At 49.3% G+C, this 22,018-nt stretch overlaps 1 protein-coding gene across 2 annotated transcripts in view; it reads right to left on the bottom strand.

Moving 5' to 3' along the window:
- Nucleotides 1-22,018, bottom strand: part of nr2e1 (nuclear receptor subfamily 2, group E, member 1) — a 66,049-nt gene that overhangs the window by 18,072 nt on the left and 25,959 nt on the right. For both annotated transcript variants that reach the window (XM_078400254.1, XM_078400253.1), the window contains 2 exons: nucleotides 12,091-12,317; nucleotides 4,918-5,064 (listed from right to left, as the gene is read on the bottom strand). In XM_078400254.1, the coding sequence (XP_078256380.1) occupies nucleotides 4,918-5,064; nucleotides 12,091-12,317 (374 nt within the window). The remainder of the gene's footprint in view (nucleotides 1-4,917; nucleotides 5,065-12,090; nucleotides 12,318-22,018) is intronic.

Raw genomic sequence — 22,018 nt, 5'->3', positions numbered from 1 at the left:
TTAAGGTTAGAGGGAAAAGATTTCACAGGATTAAAAGGAACCTTAGGATTTAATATGAATCTGAGGGGCAAGGTTTAACCTGAAGGGCAAGAAACATAGAAACAAAGAAACGTAGGAAATAGGTGCACGAGGAGGCCATTTGGCCCTACGAGCCAGCACCACCATTCATTGTGATCATGGCTGATCATCTACAATTAGTAACCTGTGCCTGCCTTCTCCCCATATCCTTTGATTCCACTAGCCCCTAGAGCTCTAACTCTCTGGGGTCTCTAACTCTCCTTTAAAGTCATCCAGTGAATTGGCCTCCACTGCCCTCTGTGACAGAGAATTCCACAAATTCACAACTCTCTGGGTGAAAAAGTTTCTTCTCACCTCAGTTTTAAAAGGCCTCCCCTTTATTCTTCGACTGTGTCCCCTGGTTCTGGGCTCCCCCAACATTGGGAACATGTTTCCTACATCTAGCTTGTCCAGTCCTTTAATAATGTTATACGTCTCCATAGGATCCCCTCTCATCCTTCTAAACTCCAGTGAATGCAAGCCTTGTCTTTCCAATCTTTCCTAACATGACAGTCCCGCCATCCCGGGAATTAACCTCGTGAACCTACGCTGCACTGCCTCAGTAGCGGTGGGTGAAGGACATCCTTCCTCAAATTAAAAGGGTCGACTTAATAGAACTTAAGCTGCAACTTTTTCACACAGATGGAGGTAGGTATAGGGAATGACCTGTCAGAAGATGTAGTTGAGGCAAGTACTATGACAATATTCAAAAGACACTTAGATAGGGACATGGATAGGACAGGTGAAGAGGGATATGGGCCAAATGCAGGTAGGTGGGACTAGTGCAGATGGGACATCTTGGTCAGCATATGCAAGTTGGGCCAAAGAGTCTGTTTCCACGCTGTATGACCCAAAAATGGTTCGATCAAAAGGCTTCATGGATGCACAACGAAACCTATCATGAACCAAATACAGGAAGGACACCTGGACAGGTACATGGATATGAAAGATTTGGAGACCGAAGTGACACAGAGCAGAATTAGGCCATTCGGCCCATCAAGTCTACTCCACCATTCAGTCATTGCTGATCTATCTATCGCTCCCTCCTAACCCCACTCTCCTGCCTTCTCCCCACAACCCCTGACACCTACAGGCCAAATGCGGGTAAATGGAACTCGCGGGAATGGGGCATCATGGTCAACATGGATAAGTTGGGCCGAAGGGCCTGTTTCTGTGCTGTGTGACTCTGTGGCTCCATTGAATTCAACCTTCCTTCATCTCTCTCTTTTTAAGGTGAGGAGGAAAATATTTAATAGGAACCTGGGGGGTAACCTTTTTACACAAAAGGTGAATGGAACAAGCTGCTGGAGGAGGTATCAAAAAATGGGCGGCACGGTAGCGCAGCGGTAGAGTTGCTGCTTTACAGCGAATGCTGCGCCAGAGACTCAGGTTCGATCCTGACTACGGGTGCTGCACTGTAAGGAGTTTGTACGTTCTCCCCGTGACCTGCGTAGGTTTTCTCCGAGATCTTCGGTTTCCTCCCACACTCCAAAGACGTGCAGTTATGTAGGTTAATTGGCTGGGTAAATGTAAAAATTGTCCCTAGTGGGTGTAGGATAGTGTTAATGTACGGGGATCGCTGGGCGGCACGGACTTGGTGGGCCGAAAAGGCCTGTTTCCGGCTGTATATGATATGAATGCTGGAGAAACTCAGCAGGTCAGGCTGAGAGGGAATCGGTGACGTTTCGGGTCGAGACCCTTCTTCAGACTGATGTCAGGGGGGGGGGGGGGGACAAAGAAAGGATATAGGTGGAGACAGGAAGACAGAGGGAGAACTGGGAAGGGGGAGGGGAAGAGAGGGACAGAGGAACTATCTAAAGTTGGAGAAGTCAATGTTCATACCACTGGGCTGCAAGCTGCCCAAGTGAACTCTACCTCCGCTGCATCGACGACTGCATTGGTGCTACCTCTTGTACCCATGCAGTACTCACTAACTTCATACATTTCACCACCAATTTCCATCCTGCTCTTAAATATACTTGGACCATCTCCGACATCTCCCTACCGTTTCTGGATCTCACCATCTCCTTCACAGGAGACAGACTAGTGACTGACATCTACTACAAACCCACTGACTCGCACAGCTATCTGGACTACACTTCTTCCCACCCGGTCTATCCCCTACTCCCAATTCCTCCGTCTACGCCGCATCTGCGCCCGGGATGAGGTGTTTCACACTAGGGCATCAGAGATGTCCTCATTCTTCAGGAAACGGGGCTTCCCCTCTCCCATTATAGATGAGGCTCTCACTAGGGCCTCTTCTACATCCCGCAGCTCCGCTCTTGCTCCCCCTCCCCCCACTCGCAACAAGGACAGAATCCCCCTCGTTCTCACCTTCCACCCCACCAGCCAGCGGATCCAACAAATCTTCCGCCAACATTTCCGTCACCTACAACGGGACCCCCTACTGGCCATACCTTCCCATCCCCTCCCCTCTCTGCGTTCCGCAGAGACCGTTCCCTCCGTAACTCCCTGGTCCACTCGTCCCTTCCCACACAAACCACCCCATCCCCGGGCACTTTCCCCTGCAACCGCACGAGATGCAACACCTGTCCCTTTACCTCCCCCCTTGACTCCATCCAAGGACCCAAACAGTCTTTCCAGGTGAGACAGAGGTTCACCTGCACCTCCTCCAACCTCATCTATTGTATCCGCTGCTCTAGATATCTACTTCTCTACATCGGCGAAACCAAACGCAGGCTCGGCGATCGTTTCGCTCAACACCTTTGCTCAGTCTGCCTTAACCAACCTGATCTCCCGGTGGTTGAGCACTTCAACTCCCCCTCCCACTCCCAGTCTGACCTTTCTGTCATGGGCCTCCTCTGAGGCCCACCGGAAATTGGAGGAACAGCACCTCATATTTCGCTTGGGCAGCTTGAACATTGACTTCTCCAACTTTAGATAGCTCCTCTGTCCCTCTCTTCCCCTCCCCCTTCCCAGTTCTCCCACTGTCTTCCTGTCTCCACCTATATCCTTCCTTTGTCCCGCCCCCCTGACATCAGTCTGAAGAAGGGTCTCGACCCGAAACATCACCCATTCCTTCTCTCCTGAGATGCTGCCTGACCCGCTGAGTTACTCCAGCATTTTACCTTCGAATAAATACCTTCGATTTGTACCAGCATCTGCAGTTATTTTCCTACACAACTTGCTGGAGGAGGTAGTTGAGACAGGGACTATTGCAACATTTAAGAAATATTTAGATGGGTACATGGATAGGACAAATTTAGAGTTCCTAGACTGTGGAACAGCATCCCTCTCCCCATCAGAACTGCCCCCTCCATCGACTCCTTTAAGTCCAGGCTCAAAACCTATTTCTACTCCATAGCGTTTGAGGCCCTCTGAGCACTTTGGTCAACGTGGGTTGTTTTTAAATGTGCTATACAAATAAAATTGACTTGACTTGACTTGACTTGACTACAGGGATATGAGCCAAACGCAGGCAAGTGTGACTAGTGTAGATAGGACATGCTGGTCGGTGTGGGCAAGTTGGGCCGATGGGCCTATTTCCACACTGTGTCACTCCATGACTGGCCAAGCAACAGAGGTCCAACTTACAGAAACCAGAAGCCCACTCTTAATCAAGGTACTAATCAAGAATCTGTCAATCTCCGCCTTAAAAATATCCATTGACTTGGCCTCCACAGCCTTCTGTGGCAATGAGTTCCACAGATTCACCACCCTCTGACTAAAGCAATTCCTCCCTAAAGGAACGACCTTTAATTCTGAGACTATGACCTCTGGTCCCACACAGGTCACGGGGAGAAGGTGTAAACTCTGTACAGACAGCACGCCGTAGTCAGGATGGAACCCGGGTCTCTGGCGCTGTACGGCAGCAACTCTACCGCTGCGCCACCTGCTGCCATCTGCAGTTCCTTTTGGATTACATTCATAGAAACATAGAAACATAGAAAATAGCAGGAGTAGGCCATTCGGCCCTTCGACCCTGCACCGCCATTCAATATGATCATGGCTGATCATCCAACTCAGTATCCTGTACCTGCCTTCTCTCCATACCCCCTGATCCCTTTAGCCACAAGGGCCACATCTAACTCCCTCTTAAATATAGCCAATGAACTGGCCTCAACTACCTTCTGTGGCAGAGAATTCCACAGATTCACCACTCTCTGTGTGAAAAAAAACGTTCTCATCTCGGTCCTAAAAGACTTCCCCCTTATCCTTAAACTGTGACCCCTTGTTCTGGACTTTCCCAACATCGGGAACAATCTTCCTGCATCTAGCCTGTCCAACCCCTTAAGAATTTTGTAAGTTTCTATAAGATCCCCCCTCAATCTTCTAAATTCCAGCGAGTACAAGCCGAGTCTATCCAGTCTTTCTTCATATGAAAGTCCTGCCATCCCAGGAATCAATCTGGTGAACCTTTTTATTCACAAAATGCTGGAGTAACTCAGCAGGTCAGGCAGCATCTCGGGAGAGAAGGAATGGGTGACGTTTCGGGTCGAGACCCTTCTTCAGACTTTCTCTGTACTCCCTCTATGGCAAGAATGTCTTTCCTCGGATTAGGAGACCAAAACTGTACGCAATACTCCAGGTGTGGTCTCACCAATGCCCTGTACAACTGCAGCAGAACCTCCCTGCTCCTATGCTCAAATCCCCTCGCTATGAATGCCAACATACCATTCGCTTTCTTGCTGCACCTGCATGCCTACTTTCAATGACTGGTGTACCACGACACCCAGGTCTCGTTGCATCTCCCCTTCTCCTAATCGGCCACCATTCAGATAATAGTCTGCTTTCCTGTTCTTGCCACCAAAGTGGATAACCTCACATTTAACCCCCGGTTGGTGATTCCCCTGCCCAGGGTACAGGACTTTGTGCGCTCCAGCTTAGGTGCCCACTCACCTGGTCCTGGAAGGGCAGCGTGGAGAAGGCTGGCACGCTCTTGGCCCACTTGATACTCATGAAGAGCAGCCTGGCGGCGGATTCACACACCGACTCTGTGGCCACCTCGTACAGGTACATGGGCGCTCCGTTTACCTCGTGCGGGTACTGCGTGAAAGGAAACAGACACAAAAGTGCTGGAGTAACTCAGCGGCTCGGCCGGCGTCCGTGAAGGGGACGTGGATCGGCGGCGTTTTGGTGTTCGAGACCCTCCTTCAGACTGAGGGTCAGTCAGGGGAGAGGGAAACCGAGGGTGTGAAAAGGTACGGAACAGATCAGAGCCGGCACCGATGACCAAGGAAAGCGGGAGCCCACAATGGTCCATTGTTGGCTGTGGAAGAGGTGATAACGAAGGGATTTGCGGATGCAAACAGTGGAACTGGCAGAGCGTCGAGGGCGGAGTGCAGTTCACTTTATTGTCACGTGTACAGAGGTACAGTGAAGGTATTTATTCACAAAATGCTGGAGTAACTCAGCAGGTCAGGCAGCATCTCAGGAGAGAAGGAATGGGTGACGTTTCGGGTCGAGACCCTTCTTCAGACTGATGTCAGGGGGGCGGGACAAAGGAAGGATATAGGTGGAGACAGGGAGATAGAGGGAGATCTGGGAAGGAGGAGGGGAAGAGAGGGACAGAGGAACTATCTAAAGTTGGAGAAGTCGATGTTCATGAAAAGCCTTTGTTGCGTGCGAACCAGTCAGCGGAAAGACAATAGATGATGACAATTAATCCATTCACTGTGTACAGATACATGATAAGTGAATAACGTTTAGTGCAAGGTAAAGCCAGTAAACTCAAATCAAAGATAGTCCGAGGGTCACCAATGAGGTAGATAGTAGTTCAGGACCACTCTCTGGTTGTGGTAGGATGGTTCAGTTGCCTGATAACAGCTGGGATGATACTGTCCCTGACTCTGGAGGTGTGCGTTTTCACACTTCTGTACCTTTTGCCCGATGGGAGAGGGGAGAAGAGGGAGTGGCCAGGGTGCAACTCGTCCTTGATTATGCTGCTGGCCTTGTCGAAGTAGCGTGAGGAGGCATGAAGAGGTGTTCATACCACTGGGGTGTAAGCTGCCCAAGCGAAATATGAGGTGCTGTTCCTCCAATTTTTCCGCTGGGCCTCACTCTGACAGTGGAGGAGGCCCAGGACAGAAAGGTCAGTGTGGGAATGCGAGGGGGCGTTAAAATGTTTGGCAGCCGGGAGATCACGTGGGCCAAGACGGACTAGGCCGAGGCCAAGGAACACACGTTGAGGGCAGAGCAGAAGAACAACAAACAATATTTATCGCACAACTCCACCGATTTCCCGGCAACTGTGAGTATGGTGTGCAGTTCTGGTCGCCAATTATAGGAAGGATGTCGACAAAATGGAGAGGGTACAGAGGAGATTTACTAGAATGTTGCCTGGGTTTCAGCACTTAGGCTACAGAGAGAGGTTGAACAGGTTGGGTCTTTATTCTTTGGAGCGTAGAAGGTTGAGGGGGGACTTGATAGAGGTTTTTAAAATTTTGAGAGGGACGGACAGAGTTGACGTGGGTAGGCTTTTCCCTTTGAGAGTGGGGAAGATTCCAACAAGGGGACATAGCTTCAGAATTGAGGGACAAAGGTTTAGGGGTAACATGAGGGGGAACTTCTTTACTCAGAGGGTTGTGGCTGTATGGAATGGGCTTCCGGAGGAAGTGGTGGAGGCTGGCTCGATTTTATTATTTAAGAGTAAATTGGATAGGTATATGGATAGGAGGGGATTGGAGGGTTATGGTCTGAGTGCAGGTAGATGAGACTAGGTCAGGGAGAATGGTCGGCGTGGACTGGTAGGGCCGGACAGGCCTGTTTCCATGCTGTAGTTGTTATATGTTATATGTTATAACTGTTGGGTCCGGCACCTCCTTTACTCCGCACAGAGAGCGCACTTGAAATCCCCCCCCCAGAAGTCCCCCCGAAAATGTGGGGCCCAGGCCGGGTGAGGCGGCCGATCTCGACCTCGTCGGGACTTCCATGGCCGATCGACGGGTCGAATCTGCCCCCTGCGGCCGGGGGCTCTGGAACTCCGGCCGGCAGCAACCGACTCCTGAGGCCAACTTTGCAGGCCGGTATCTTGGGCCCCTTGACGGCCTAGGCGGAAAGTTCCGGTACTGTTGGACCCCTCTCTCAGAGGCCGTGACCTCTGTTGCTCCGGCAACAGGGATCATCCAGGAAGGCTCTGGAACCAAGTGCTGTAAAATCGGTTTTGGGCCTGTACGTAGATGAAGCCTTTTGATGAGTGTACATTTTTTTTGCCTTATAGCGCAGTAAAAGGCCATTCGGCCCATCTTGCCCATGCCGACCAACATACACCACCAGTCTGACTTTAGACTTTAGTGACACAGCGAGGAAACAGGCCTTTCGGCCCACCGAGTCCGTGCCTACCAGCAACCACCCTGTACACTATCCTACACACTAGGGACAATTTTACAACTTAGAGAAGCCAATTAATCTACAACCTGTACGTCATTAGAGAGTGGGGGGAAACCGGAGCAAACCCACGCGGTCACACGGAAACGTGCAAACTCCATACAGATGGCAGCCATAGTCAGGATCAAACCCAGGTCTATGGCGGTGTGAGGCAGCAACTCTACCGCTGTGCCATTGACCTGCTAAATTCCTCGAGCCCTCTGCGTTTTGGATACTAATGGCTTAGGGGCTACAATAGTCACTAATAACTACTTGAGGTAAGTTGATATGTGCATCGCTAGGTGGCTTTGCTGGCAAACATGCCTGTACCTGTTGGAAATGATCTGCTCTCTTTTTAAAAACACCTACAAATCTGCACAATTTAAAGTGCCTCACACTTTTTTAAAATGGCCGCTTCAGTCTCAGAGGCGGCACGGTGGCGCAGCGATAGAGTTACTGTCTGTCCCACAGATTCACCAGATTGGTTCCTGGGATGGCAGGACTTTCATATGAAGAGAGACTGGATAGACTCGGCTTGTACTCGCTGGAATTTAGAAGATTGAGGGGGGATCTTATAGAAACTTACAAAATTCTTAAGGGGTTGGACAGGCTAGATGCAGGAAGATTGTTCCCGATGTTGGGGAAGTCCAGAACAAGGGGTCACAGTTTAAGGATAAGGGGGAAGTCTTTTAGGACCGAGATGAGAACATTTTTTTTCACACAGAGAGTGGTGAATCTGTGGAATTCTCTGCCACAGAAGGTAGTTGAGGCCAGTTCATTGGCTATATTTAAGAGGGAGTTAGATGTGGCCCTTGTGGCTAAAGGGATCAGGGGGTACGGAGAGAAGGCAGGTACGGGATACTGAGTTGGAAGATCAGCCATGATCATATTGAATAGCGGTGCAGGCTCGAAGGGCCGAATGGCCTACTCCTGCGCCTATTTTCTATGTTTCTATGTTTCTATGTTTACAGCGCCAGAGACTCAGGTGTGAACCCGACCACGGGTGCTGTCTGTACGGAGTTTGTACGTTCTCCCTGTGACCTTGTGGGTTTTCTCTGGGTGCTCCGGTTTAATCCCACACTTCCCTCCAGAGATGCTGCTTGACCCGCTGAGTTACTCCGGCACTTTGCATCTGTCTAATGTGTTGGTGCCGCTGGGAGTGCAGGTAGCGGGGAATGTTTGGCTCTGTGCAGTGGGATCGCTTTCACTTTCAGGGATCGGGTTACGCTGGAGTCAATCAGCACAGCACAGCACAGTCGCCAGAGAGATTGTTGTGCTATCAATGGGCGATGGCTTGCCACACAACGCCACAAAGGGAAGCAAACGCAGCCGCCCTGCCCAGCTTCCACCGCGGATTAAGCAACGGAATCCATTCACAGCTGGTCAGCCTGGGTTCACACCCGGGGCAGGACACGCAACAACATAGAGGTACCTGTCCGTGAGTATTTTAAATGTTGTCATCGTACCAGCCCCAACTACTTCTTAGAGTCATAGAGTCACAGAGTGATACAGTGTGGAAACAGGCCCTTCGGCCCAACTCGCCCACACAATGTCCTAGCTACCCTAGTCCCACTTATAGACAATAGACAATAGACAATAGGTGCAGGAGGAGGCCATTTGGCCCTTCGAGCCAGCACTGCCATTCAATGTGATCATGGCTGATCATTCTCAATCAGTACCCCGTTCCTGCCTTCTCCCCATACCCCCTGACTCCGCTATCCTTAAGAGCTCTATCCAGCTCTCTCTTGAATGCATTCAGAGAATTGGCCTCCACTGCCTTCTGAGGCAGAGAATTCCACAGATTCATAACTCTCTGACTGAAAAAGTTTTTTTGCCTGCACTTGGTCCATATCCCTCCAAACCTGTCCTATCCATGTACCTGTCCAACTGTTTCTTAAATGATAGGATTAGTCCCAGCCTCAACTACTTCCTCTGGCAGCTTGTCCCGTACACCCACCACCCACTGTGAAAATGTTACCCCTCGGATTCCTATTAAATCTTTTCCCCTTCACTTTGAACATGTCCTCTGGTTCTCGATTCCCCTACTCTGGGTAAAAGACTCTGCATCTACCCGATCTATTCCTCTCATGATTTTGTACACCTCTATAAGATCTCCCCTCATCCTCCTGCACTCCATGGAATAGAGACCCAGCCAGCTCACCCTCTCTCTGTAGCTCAGTCCCTCGAGTTCTGGCAACATCCTGGTAAATTTTTCTTTAGAGATACAGCGCGGAAACAGGCCCTTTCGGCCCACCAGGTCCGTGACGACCAGCGATCCCCGCACATTAACACTATCCTATACCCACTAGGGACAATTTTTACATTTACTAAGCCAATTAACCTACAAACCTGTACATCTTTGGAGTGTGGGAGGAAACCGAAGATCTTGGAGAAAACCCACGCAGGTCACGGGGAGAACGTACAAACTCCGTGCAGACAGCGCCCGTAGTCGGGATGGAACCTGGGTCTCCGGCGCTGCATTCGCTGTAAGGCAGCAACTCTACCGCTGCGCCACCGTGACGCCCATCCTCTCTGAACCCTTATGCTTGTACAACAGAGAACAGCCACAAACAAATATAATACTCTGTTGATCATTGCCTGTGTGTGTGTGTGTGTGTGATACTTTGGAGTGATTCTTTGGAACATTGTGGAGACTTGGTATATCATAGAAACATAGAAAAATAGAAAATAGGTGCAGAAGTAGGCCATTCGGCCCTTCGAGCCTGCACCCCCATTCAATATGATCATGGCTGAACATCCAACTCAGTATCCTGTACCTGCCCTCTCTCCATACCCCCTGATCCCTTTAGCCACAAGGGCCACATCTAACTCCCTCTTAAATATAGCCAATGAACTGGCCTCAACTACCTTCTGTGGCAGAGAATTCCACAGACTCACCACTCTCTGTGTGAAAAAAAACTTTCTCATCTCGGTCCTAAAAGACTTCCCCCTTATCCTTAAACTGTGACCCCTTGTTCTGGACTTCCCCAACATCGGGAACAATCTTCCTGCATCTAGCCTGTCCAACCCCTTAATAATTTTGTAAGTTTCTATAAGATCCCCCCTCAATCTTCTAAATTCCAGCGAGTACAAGCCGAGTCTATCCAGTCTTTCTTCATATGAAAGTCCTGCCATCCCAGGATATCGCCAAATAGTCCATTGTACTTATACGAGCGTACAGTAGAGAGCATATTGTCCCGTTGTATCATGGCCTGGTTTGGCAACTCAAATGCCCAGGAACAAAGACTGCAAAAAATGGCGGACACTGCCCGGTCCATCACGGGTACCGACCTCCCCACCATCGAAGGCATCTGCAGGAGTCGCTGCCTCAAAAATGCAGCCAGCATCATCAAAGACCCACACAGATGCCCATCTCTCACCAATCGCCCAACAACTCTCACCGACTTCTACAGATGCACCATAGAAAGCATTTTATCAGGATGCATCACAGCTCGGTTTGGGAACAATAGACTATAGACAATAGGTGCAGGAGTAGGCCATTCGGCCCTTCGAGCCAGCACCACCATTCAATGTGATCATGGCTGATCATTCTCAATCAATACCCTGTTCCTGCCTTCTCCCCATACCCCCTGGATGGAACAGCTCCATCCAAGACCGCAAGAAATTGCAGCAAATTGTGGACCCAGCCCAGACCATCACACAGACCAACCTCCCTTCCATTAACTCCATTTCTACCCCGCACTGCCTCGGCAAGGCCAGCAGCATAATCAAGAACGAGTCGCACCCCGGCCACACCCTCTTCTCCCCTCTCCCATCGGGCAAGAGGTACAGAAGTGTGAAAACGCACACCTCAGATTCAGGGACAGTTTCTTCCCGGCTGTTATCAGGCACCTGAACCGTCCTACCAACAACGAGAGGGCCTGAGCTACTATCTACCTTATTGAAGACCCTCGGACTATCATTGATCGGATTCTACTGGACTTTATCTTGCACTAAAGGTTGTACCCTTTATCCTGTATCTGTCCACTGTGGACGGCTTGGTTGTGATCATGTATAGTCTTTCCATTGACTGGTTGGCACGCACTAAAAGCTTTTCACTGCACCTCGGAACACGTGACAATAAACTAAATTAAACTATCGCCTCTTGACTCCATGTCTCGGTAGGATCAACTGAATCCCACGACAGAAAGCAAAGAACAAACGTCACTTGGCCGAGCCAGACACCTTGTGTCCCGTTTATTTCAGAAGCCCCTTTCACCTACATTCTCACCAATCATAACCCGTGCGCAGATAAGGCCAATTCGTGCATCTGTCCTTGGAGTTGGTGTTGAGCTCTTGTGGCTGGACCTTCTCGTGAGGCTGCTGGCGAGTCGCCCGGGGTGACTGGCTGTACGCAAAACCAACGTGGGCGTGAAGGCCCAATGATTCCATGACTCTATGAACCAATGACTGTATGACCCTGTATGATTCTATGACCCCATGACCCTATGATCCTATGACAGACCCTATGACTCTATGACCCTATATGACTCTATGACCCTATAACAGTGACTCTATGACCCTATCACCCTATATGACTCTATGACCCCATGATCCTATGACTATGAACCTATAACAGTGACTCTATGACCCTATATGACTCTATGACCCCATGACCCTATGACTATGACCCTATAACAGTGACCCTATGACCCTATGACTCATGGGAAGGCAGCAGTGGTTGCCATGGTACAAAGGAGTGCTCACCTTTGGTGTTGGCTGTGGCAAGCCCATCAGGGCCTGACGGTCTGAGCCGGAGGTCAGGTCGATGTTGTGCGTCTCCAGCTGGGTTACAGCGGTGAAGAAGGCCGGGCCGGGCAGGGCGGCCGAGGGGTAGGCCGTGACCCCGCCGCTCACCTCCTTGTGCCCCCGGAAGTAGAGCGCCACCTGCTTCCTGATGGTGGACGTCCTGGGCCCCCTCTCGTGTTGCACGGCTGCAGGTGGAGAGAGAGCGGGGAGGAAGGCATTAGAGGGGCCGCGGCGAGGAATGGAGTACTTTATTGACACATGTCACGAGGCACAGTGAGAGTCTTTGCTTGCGTACACAATGTATATATTGGTGGAGCGGGACACGTGGCCGCCGGCTGGGTGAGGTCACGTGGGGCACGGGGCAGTGACGTCACCTTTTGTCTCTTATTTGAGTGTGGGAAAGTTGGCAACCCCACTCCCAGCTGCCAACCATTTTAACTCCTCTTCACATTCCCACCCTGATCTTTCTGCCCTGGGCCTCCTCCATTGCCAGAGGGAGACCACACGCAAACTGGAGGAACAGCATCTCATAAGTATATCTCTAATCCGATTTCTCTAATTTTAAGTAACTTCTCCTTACCCTCCCCTCCCTCTTTGCCCCCTGCTCCCCATCCTAGTCATTTAAGCAGTTGCACAGTTCTCCACATTGTATTAATACCTTGAGTTCACACCTTCCTGAGCCAACAATGGGCCCACCAGGGCATCACCCTGCCTGTGGTCATTTGTTGCAGGTCCTGGTTGATCTTGGTCGTTTCTCGCCTCCCCCCCCCCCCCCACCCCCACTCTGTCGGAAGAAGGGTCCCGACCCAAAACGTCACCCATTCCTTTTCTGCAGAGATGCTGCCTGACCCGCTGAGTTACTCCAGCACTCTGTGAAACGTTACCTATCCATGTTCTCCACAGATGTTGCCTGACCCGCTGAGTTACTCCAGCACTCTGTGAAACGTCACCTATCCATGTTCTCCAGAGATGCTGCCTTGCCCGCTGAGTTACTCCAGCACTGGCTGGATGACATTACCCTTTCAGAATAGCAGGCAGTGACTAGTGGGGTACCGCAAGGCTCGGTGCTGGGACCGCAGCTATTTACAATATACATTAATGACAGATGAAGGGATTAAAAGTAACATTAGCAAATTTGCAGATGACACAAAGCTGGGTGGCAGTATGAACTGTGAGGAAGATGCTATGAGGTTGCAGGGTGTCTTGGACAGGTTGTGTGAGTGGGCGGATGCATGGCAGGTGCAGTTTCCTGTCAGAGAGTTGTGAATCTGTGGAATTCTCTGCCCCGGAAGGCAGTGGAGGCCAATTCCCTGAATGCTTTCAAGAGAGAGCTAGATAGAGCTCTTAAAGATAGCGGAGTCAGCGGGTATGGGGAGAGGGCAAGAACGGGGTACTAATTGAGAATGTTCAGCCATGATCACATTGCATAGCGGTGCTGGCTCGAAGGGCCAAATAGCCTACTCCTGCACCTATTGCCTATTGTCTATTGTCACCTTTTGTCCCTTGTTTGGGAGTGAGAAAGTTGGCAACCCTAGTCCTCCAAAGTCAGAGTGAGGCCACAAGCAAACTGGAGAAACAGTGCCTCATGTGTCGGAAGGAACTGCAGACGCTGGTTTACACCGAAGACAGACACTAAAAGCTGGAGTAGCTCAGCGGGTCAGGCAGCATCTCTGGCGAGAAGGAATGGGTGACGTTTCGGGTCGAGACCCTTCTTCAGACCCAGCCAGATGTGTCTCGGCCAGAAACAGCACCTCACATTCCACTCGGGCAGCTTACAATCCCACGGCATAAATGTTGAATTCTCCAGTTTTAGATAACCTCTAACACCCCCACCCTACTCCCCCTTCCACTTTCTCCCCCCATCCCCCCCCCCCCACCACAACATTCCCTTCTCCCCACCCCCCCCCCCCCCCACCACAACATTCCCTTCTCCCCACCCCCCCTCCTTCACTTTGGCCCACCTGGACACAGCCATTTTTCCCTCCCCTTTTCTCCCCTTCCACGTATTCTTTCCTCTGGCTCCACAATTAACTACTCTTCATTCCTTTTGTCTCACACCTTCTGCCTTTTCACCTCTGGCCTTTGTTCCAACCACCTGCTCATCAACGCGCCCCCTTGCCTGCCACGCTTTGTCCCGCCCCTCCTCTCTTACCAGATTTCTTTCCTCCCTCCTTCAATTACACTGAAGAAGGTATCCTGACCCGAAACGTTACATATCCATGTTAAACATAGACATAGAAACATAGAAAATAGGTGCAGGAGGAGGCCATTTGGCCCTTCGAGCCAGCACCGCCATTCATTGTGATCATGGCTGATCATCCACAATCAGTAACCCGTGCCTGCCTTCTCCCCATACGCCTTGATTCCACTAGCCCCTAGAGCTCTATCTAACTCTCTTTTAAATTCATCCAGTGCATTGGCCTCCACTGCCTTCCACGCCAGAGAATTCCACAAATTCACAACTCGGGGTGAAAAAGTTTTTTCTCACCTCAGTTTTAAATGGCCTCCCCTTTATTCTTAGACTGTGGTCCCTGGTTCTGGACACCCGCAACATTGGGAACATTTTTCCTGCATCGAGCTTGTCCAGTCCTTTTATAAATGTTATACTTTTTTTTATATGATCCCCTCTCATCCTTCTAAATTCCAGTGAATACAAGCCCAGTCTTTCCAATCTTTCCTCACATGACCGTCTCGCCATCCCGGGAATTAACCTCGCGAACCTACGCTGCACAGCCTCAATAGCAAGGATGTCCTTCCTCAAATTAGGAGACCAAAACTGAACACAGTACTCCAGATGGGGTCTCACCAGTGCCCTATACAACTGCAGAAGGACCTCTTTACTCCTATACTCAAATCCTCTCGTTATGTTCTCCAGAGATACTTCCCGACTCACTGAGTTACTCCAGAACTTTGCGTCTCTTTTTTGGTAAACTAGCATTTGCAACTCCTTGTTTCTAAAATAGGTAAATTAACCATGGTTGTCGCCTGACTCCCTGAGTTCCTCCAGCACTTTGTGTGTGGTACAAAAAAGGGTGCAGACACAAGGAACTGCAGTTGCTGGAATGTTGAGCAAAACACAAAGTGCTGGAGGAACTCTGCGGGTCGGGTAGCATCTGAATCTGAGGGAAGAAACAGGCGACGTTTTGGGTCAGGACTCTTCCTCAAAATGTTCGTCCATCCTAGTAGATTGAGGGGAACTTAAGAAGAACTAATTTTGAGAATGACTATAGATCCCCCATAGAAAGCATACCATCAGTTGCATCACAGCTTGGTTTGGGAACAGCTCTGCCCAAGACCGCAATAAATTGCAGGGTTGTGGATGTAACCCAGTCCATCGCACAGACCGGACTCACCACCATTGACTTCATTGTACCACATTGCCTTGGAAAAGCAGTCAACATAATCAAAGACTTGTCCCATCCCGGTCATTCCTTCCGCTCCCCGCTCCCGTCCGGCAGGAGGTACAGAAGCTTGAAAGCGCGCACCACCAGACTCAGGAACAGCTTCCTCCCCTCTGTTATCAGGCTTCTGAACGGCCCTTCCATAAGCTAGGGTACTGTCCGATTCACCTCTACCCCGTTGCGGACATTGGACTTTGTCTCTGGAACTGATGTGCGACAAGATGGCGGCCATGGTGGTGCAGCGGTAGAGTTGCTGCCTTACAGCGAATGCAGCGCTGGAGACCCAGGTTCGATCCTGACTACGGGTGTTGCCTGTACGGTGTTTGTACGTTCTCCCTGTGACCTGCGTTGGTTTTCTCCGAGATCTTCGGTTTCTTCCCACACTCCAAAGACGTGCAGGTTTGTAGGTTAAATGGCTGGGCAAATGTAAAAATTGTCCCCAGTGGGTATAGGATAGTGTTAGTGTGCGGGGATCGCTGGTCGGCGCGGACCTGGTGGGCCGAAAGTGCCTGTTTCCGTGCTGTATCTCTAAACTAAATAAACTAAAAACTAAGATTCTGCACTCTGTATCTTCCACTTTGCTTTACCTATTGTACTTGCGATTGGCTTGATTGTACTTATGTACATATCATCATATCATATATATACAGCCGGAAACAGGCCTTTTCGGCCCTCCAAGTCCGTGCCGCCCAGTGATCCCCGTACATTAACACTATCCTACACCCACTAGGGACAATTTTTTACATCTACCCAGCCAATTAACCTACATACTTGTACAGTATTATCTAATTTGATTAATTGGATAGCATGCAAAAACAAAGCGTTCCACTCTACCTCTGTCAATGGTGGGGAGTGTGGCCTGTGTGATGGACTGGGCCACATCTACAACTCACCTTGCGGTCTTGGGCAGAGCTATTCCCTGAGGCATAAAGGGAATCACGGAACGTGGGAACATTGTGGAAATGTTGGATTGATGCGTACGTTCAGGTGCGATATTAGTTTAGTTTTTAGAGATACAGCGCGGAAACAGGCCCTTCGGTCGACCGTGTCTGTGCCGACCGGCGATCTCCGCACATTAACATTATCCTACACACACTGGGGACAATTCACAATTATACCAAGCCAATTAACCTACAAATCTCTATGTCTTTGGAGTGTGGGAGGAAACTGGAGATCCCGGATAAAACCCACGCAGGTCACAGGAAGAACGTGCAAACTCCGTATGGACAGCACCCGTAGTCGGGATGGAACCCGGTTCTCCGGCACTGTAAGGCAGCAACTCTACCGCTGCGCCACCGTGCCTCCCATCAGTGAAAGGCAAAACTGGCTTGAGCGGTCTACGGTCTATTCCAGCTCTTATTCCGTGCACCTACTTGTACATTCAGTACATCATTATCTGTTGCGATTTCCACTTTACAACAGTGGCGATTCAAGTACTTAATTGGCTTTAAAGTGTTTCAGGCCTACCCAAGGTTTTGAAAGACACCATGCAAATGAAGAGACAAATCTTCTACTTGAACCTATTCTAATCTCATGCCCGTCCAAACTCCACATTCCCACCATTTCACCATCCCGAGATGCCCTTGAACGAGCTCCATCCAAGACCACAATAAATTGCAGAGAATTGCGGACGCAACCCAGACCATCACACAAACCAACATCCCTTCCACTGGCTCCATTTACACCTCAAGCTGCCTCGGCAAGGCCAGCAGCATAATCAAGGACCAGTCGCACCCTGGCCACTCCCTCTTCTCCACACTCCCATTGGGTAAGAGATACATACTTTTGGAAATGCACACCTCCAGATTCAGGGACAGTTTCGTCCCAGCTGTTATCAGGCAACTGAACCATCCTACCACAACCAGAGAGCAGTGCTGAACTACTATCTACCTCATTGGAGACCCTCGGACTATCTTTAATCAGACTTTACTGGACTTTATCTTGCAGCTTACATTATTTCAATAGACAATAGACAATAGGTGCAGGAGGGGGCCATTCGGCCCTTCGAGCCCTGTATCTTTACACTGTGGACGGCTTGATTGTAATCGTTGTCTTTCTGCTGACTGGTTAGCACGCAACAAAAAAGCTTTTTACTGTACCTCGGTACACGTGACAATAAACTAAACTAAACCCTTAGTAACCCAAAATATACCTATCCTGAATATAAACAAGTACAAAAAAAATGACACAAAGTGCAGGAGTAACTCAGCGGGTTAGGCAGCATCTGTGGAGGACATGGATTGGTGATGTTTTGGGTCGGGACCCTACTTCAGTATCAGGTTTGCTGGTATGCATTTCTAATATGAAAATATTGCTATCAAGGTAGGAATTCATTGCCCATTTCCCTTTGCGGTATAACATATAACATATAACAACTACAGCATGGAAACAGGCCTGTCCGGCCCTACCAGTCCACGCCGACCATTCTCCCTGACCTAGTCTCATCTACCTGCACTCAGACCATAACCCTCCAATCCCCTCCTATCCATATACCTATCCAATTTACTCTTAAATAATAAAATCGAGCCAGCCTCCACCACTTCCACCGGAAGCCCATTCCATACAGCCACAACCCTCTGAGTAAAGAAGTTCCCCCTCATGTTACCCCTAAACCTTTGTCCCTCAATTCTGAAGCTATGTCCCCTTGTTGGAATCTTCCCCACTCTCAAAGGAAAAAGCCTACCCACGTCAACTCTGTCCGTCCCTCTCATAATTTTAAAAACCTCTATCAAGTCCCCCCTCAACCTTCTACGCTTCAAAGAATAAAGACCCAACCTGTTCAACCTCTCTCTGTAGCCTAAGTGCTGAAACCCAGGCAACATTCTAGTAAATCTCCTCTGTACCCTCTCCATTTTGTCGACATCCTTCCTATAATTTGGCGACCAGAACTGCACACCATACTCCAGATTCGGCCTCACCAATGCCCTGTACAATTTCAACATTACATCCCAACTTCTATACTCGATGCTCTGATTTATAAAGGCAAGCATACCAAACGCCTTCTTCACCACCCTATCCACATGAGATTCCACCTTCAGGGAACAATGCACAGTTATTCCCAGATCCCTAGATACAGTGGGGAAACAGGCCCTTCGGCCCAACGAATCTGTGCTGACCAGCGATCCCCGCACATTAACACTATCCTACACACACTGGGGACAATTTTTTACATTTACCAAGCCAATTTACTTACAAACCTCTACGTCTTTGGAGTGTGGGAGGAAACCGACAATCTCGGAGAAAACCCACGCAGGTCACGGGGAGAACGTACAAACTCCGTACAGACAGCACCCGTAGTCGGGATCGATCCCGGGTCTCTGGCGATGTAAGGCAGCAAATCTACCGCTGCGCCACCGTGCATACCAAACGCCTTCTTCGCCACCCTATCCACATGAGATTCCACCTTCAGGGAACAATGCACAGTTATTCCCAGATCCCTCTGTTCCACTGCATTCCTCAATTCCCTACCATTTACCCTGTACGTCCTATTTTGATTTGTCCTACCAAAATGCAGCACCTCACACTTATCAGCATTAAACTCCATCTGCCATCTTTCAGCCCACCCTTCCAAAAGGCCCAAGTCTCTCTGTAGACTTTGAAAATCTACCTCACTATCAACTACTCCACCTATCTTAGTATCATCTGCATATTTACTAATCCAATTTGCCACACCATCATCCAGATCATTAATGTAAATGACAAACAACAGTGGACCCAACACAGATCCTTGGGGCACTCCACTAGACACTGACCTCCAACCTGACATACAATTGTCAACCATTACCCTCTGGTATCTCCCATTCAGCCATTGTTGAATCCATCTTGCAACCTCACTATTAATACCCAACGATTTAACCTTCTTAATCAACCTTCCATGTGGAACCTTGTCAAATGCCTTACTGAAGTCCATATAGACAACATCCACAGCCTTGCCCTTATCAATTTCCCTGGTAACCTCTTCAAAAAATTCAAGAAGATTAGTCAAACATGACCTTCCAGGCACAAATCCATGTTGACTGTTTCTAATCAGGCCTTGATTATCCAAATAATTATATATATTGTCCCTAAGTATCTTTTCCATTAATTTTCCCACCACAGACGTCAAACTAATAGGTCTATAATTGCTAGGTTTACTTTTAGAACCTTTTTTAAACAAAGGCACAACATGCGCAATGCGCCAATCTTCCGGCACCATCCCTGTTTCTAATGACGTTTGAAATATTTCCGTCATAGCCCCTGCTATTTCTGCACTAACTTCCCTCAATGTCCTAGGGAATATCCTATCAGGACCTGGAGACTTATCCACTTTTATATTCTTCAAAAGTGTCCGTACCTCCTCTTCTTTAATCCTCCTAATTTCCATCACTACTCTACTTGTTTCGCTTACCTCACATAATTCAATATCCTTCTCCTCGGTAAATACCGAAGAAAAGAAATTGTTTAATATCTCCCCCATTTCTTCCGGCTCGGCACATAGCTGTCCACTCTGACTCTGACTTGCGGTAGTGAGGAGTTGTGTTTTTTGATAATCAACAAAAGGTGTTTTAGCCGGCACGGTGGCGCAGCGGTAGAGTTGCTGCCTTACAGCGAATGCAGCGCCGGAGACCCGGGTTCCATCCCGACTACGGGCGCTGTCTGTGCGGAGTTTGTACGTTCTCCCCGTGACCTGCGTGGGTTTTCTCCGTGATCTTCGGTTTCCTCCCACACTCCAAAGACGTGCAGGATTGTAGGTTAATTGGCTTGGTAAATGTAAAAATTGTCCCTCGTGGGTGTAGGACAGTGTGTTAATGTGCGGGGATCGCTGGTCGGCGCGGACCCGGTGGGCCGAAGGGCCTGTTTCCGCGCTGTATCTCTAAACTAAAACCCTTCCGTTAAGGGAATTTGATAAGGGAACTCAAGGTAAAGGAAAACATTAGGAGGTAGCGACCACAAGGTGATAAGTTGTAATCGGCAATTTGAAAGGGAGAAGGTGAAATTGGATGTGTTGGTATTGCAGCTGGGCAAAGCGAACTACAGAGGCATGAGGGAGGAGCTGGCCAAAGTTGACTGGAAAGGGACCCTAGCAGGGATGACGGTGGAACAGCAATGGCAGGAATTTCTGGGAATAATTCGGAAGGTGCAGGATCTTTTCATTCCAAAGAGGAAGAAAGGTTCTAGGGGGAGAAAGAGGCAAGTGTGGCTGACAAGGGAAGTCAAGGACAGTATAAAACTAAACATAGAAACATAGAAACATAGAAACATAGAAAATAGGTGCGGGAGTAGGCCATTCGGCCCTTCGAGCCTGTACCGCCATTCAATATGATCATGGCTGATCATCCAGCTCGGTAACCTGTACCTGCCTTCTCTCCATACCCCCTGATCCCTTTAGCCACAAGGGCCACATCTAACTCCCTCTTAAATATAGCCAATGAACTGGCCTCAACTACCTTCTGTGGCAGAGAATTCCACAGACTCACCACTCTGTGTGAAGAAATGTTTTCTCATCTCGGTCCTAAAAGACTTCCCCCTTATCCTTAAGCTGTGACCCCTAGTTCTGGACTTCCCCAACATCGGGAACAATCTTCCCGCATCTAGCCTGTCCAACCCCTTAAGAACAAGAAGGCGTGTAACATTGCAAAGATTAGTGGGAAGCCAGAGGATTGGAACGCTTTTAAAGAACAACACATGGTGACTAAAAAGACAATACGGGGAGAAAAGATGAAATACAAAGGTAAGCTAGCTAATAATATAAAAGAGGATAGCAAGAGTTTCTTCAGTTACATATAGAGTAAGAAAGAGGCAAGGGTGGAAGCTGGACTGTTGGAGAATGATGCAGGAGAAGTGATAATGGGGAATAAAGAAATGGCAGAGGAGTTGAATGACTTTTTTGCATCAGTCTTCACAGTGGAAGATACCAGCAATGTGCCTGAAATGGGCCGAATGGCCTGATTCTACTCCTATCACTTATGTTCTTCTGATCCTCAGTGTTATATAACTACTGCACTAGTGCATATATGCAGTGCATATATATACCGCACTGTGTAAATACCGCAGTGTTATATAACTCTACCGCAGCGGTAGAGTTGCTGCCTTACAGCGAATGCAGCGCCGGAGACCCGGGTTTCATCCCGACTACGGGCGCCGCCTGTACGGAGTTTGTACGTTCTCCCCGTGACCTGCGTGGGTTTTCTCCGAGATCTTCGGTTTCCTCCCACACTCCAAAGACGTAGAGGTATGTAGGTTAATTGGCTTGGTAAATGTAAAAATTGTCCCCAGTGGGTGTAGGAGAGATATAGTGTGCGGGGATCGCTGGTCGGCGCGGACAAAGTCGACCGAAGGGCCTGTCTCTGAGCTGTATCTCTAAACTAAACTAAATTAGAAGACATTTGGACAGTTACATGGATAGGATAGGTTTAGTGGTATCAGCCAAATGCAGGTGGGTGGGACCGGTCGGTGGAGGAGGTCGGTGCGGCGGGTGTTGAGAGAGCTGGTGGTCGAGGTCGGGC

The sequence above is a fragment of the Rhinoraja longicauda genome, chromosome 5 (assembly GCF_053455715.1).
Source record: "Rhinoraja longicauda isolate Sanriku21f chromosome 5, sRhiLon1.1, whole genome shotgun sequence".
In the NCBI taxonomy this organism is placed as follows: Eukaryota; Metazoa; Chordata; class Chondrichthyes; order Rajiformes; family Arhynchobatidae; genus Rhinoraja; species Rhinoraja longicauda.
Note: the sequence above shows the minus strand (reverse complement) of the source record. Positions and strands in the feature narration are given on the sequence as shown.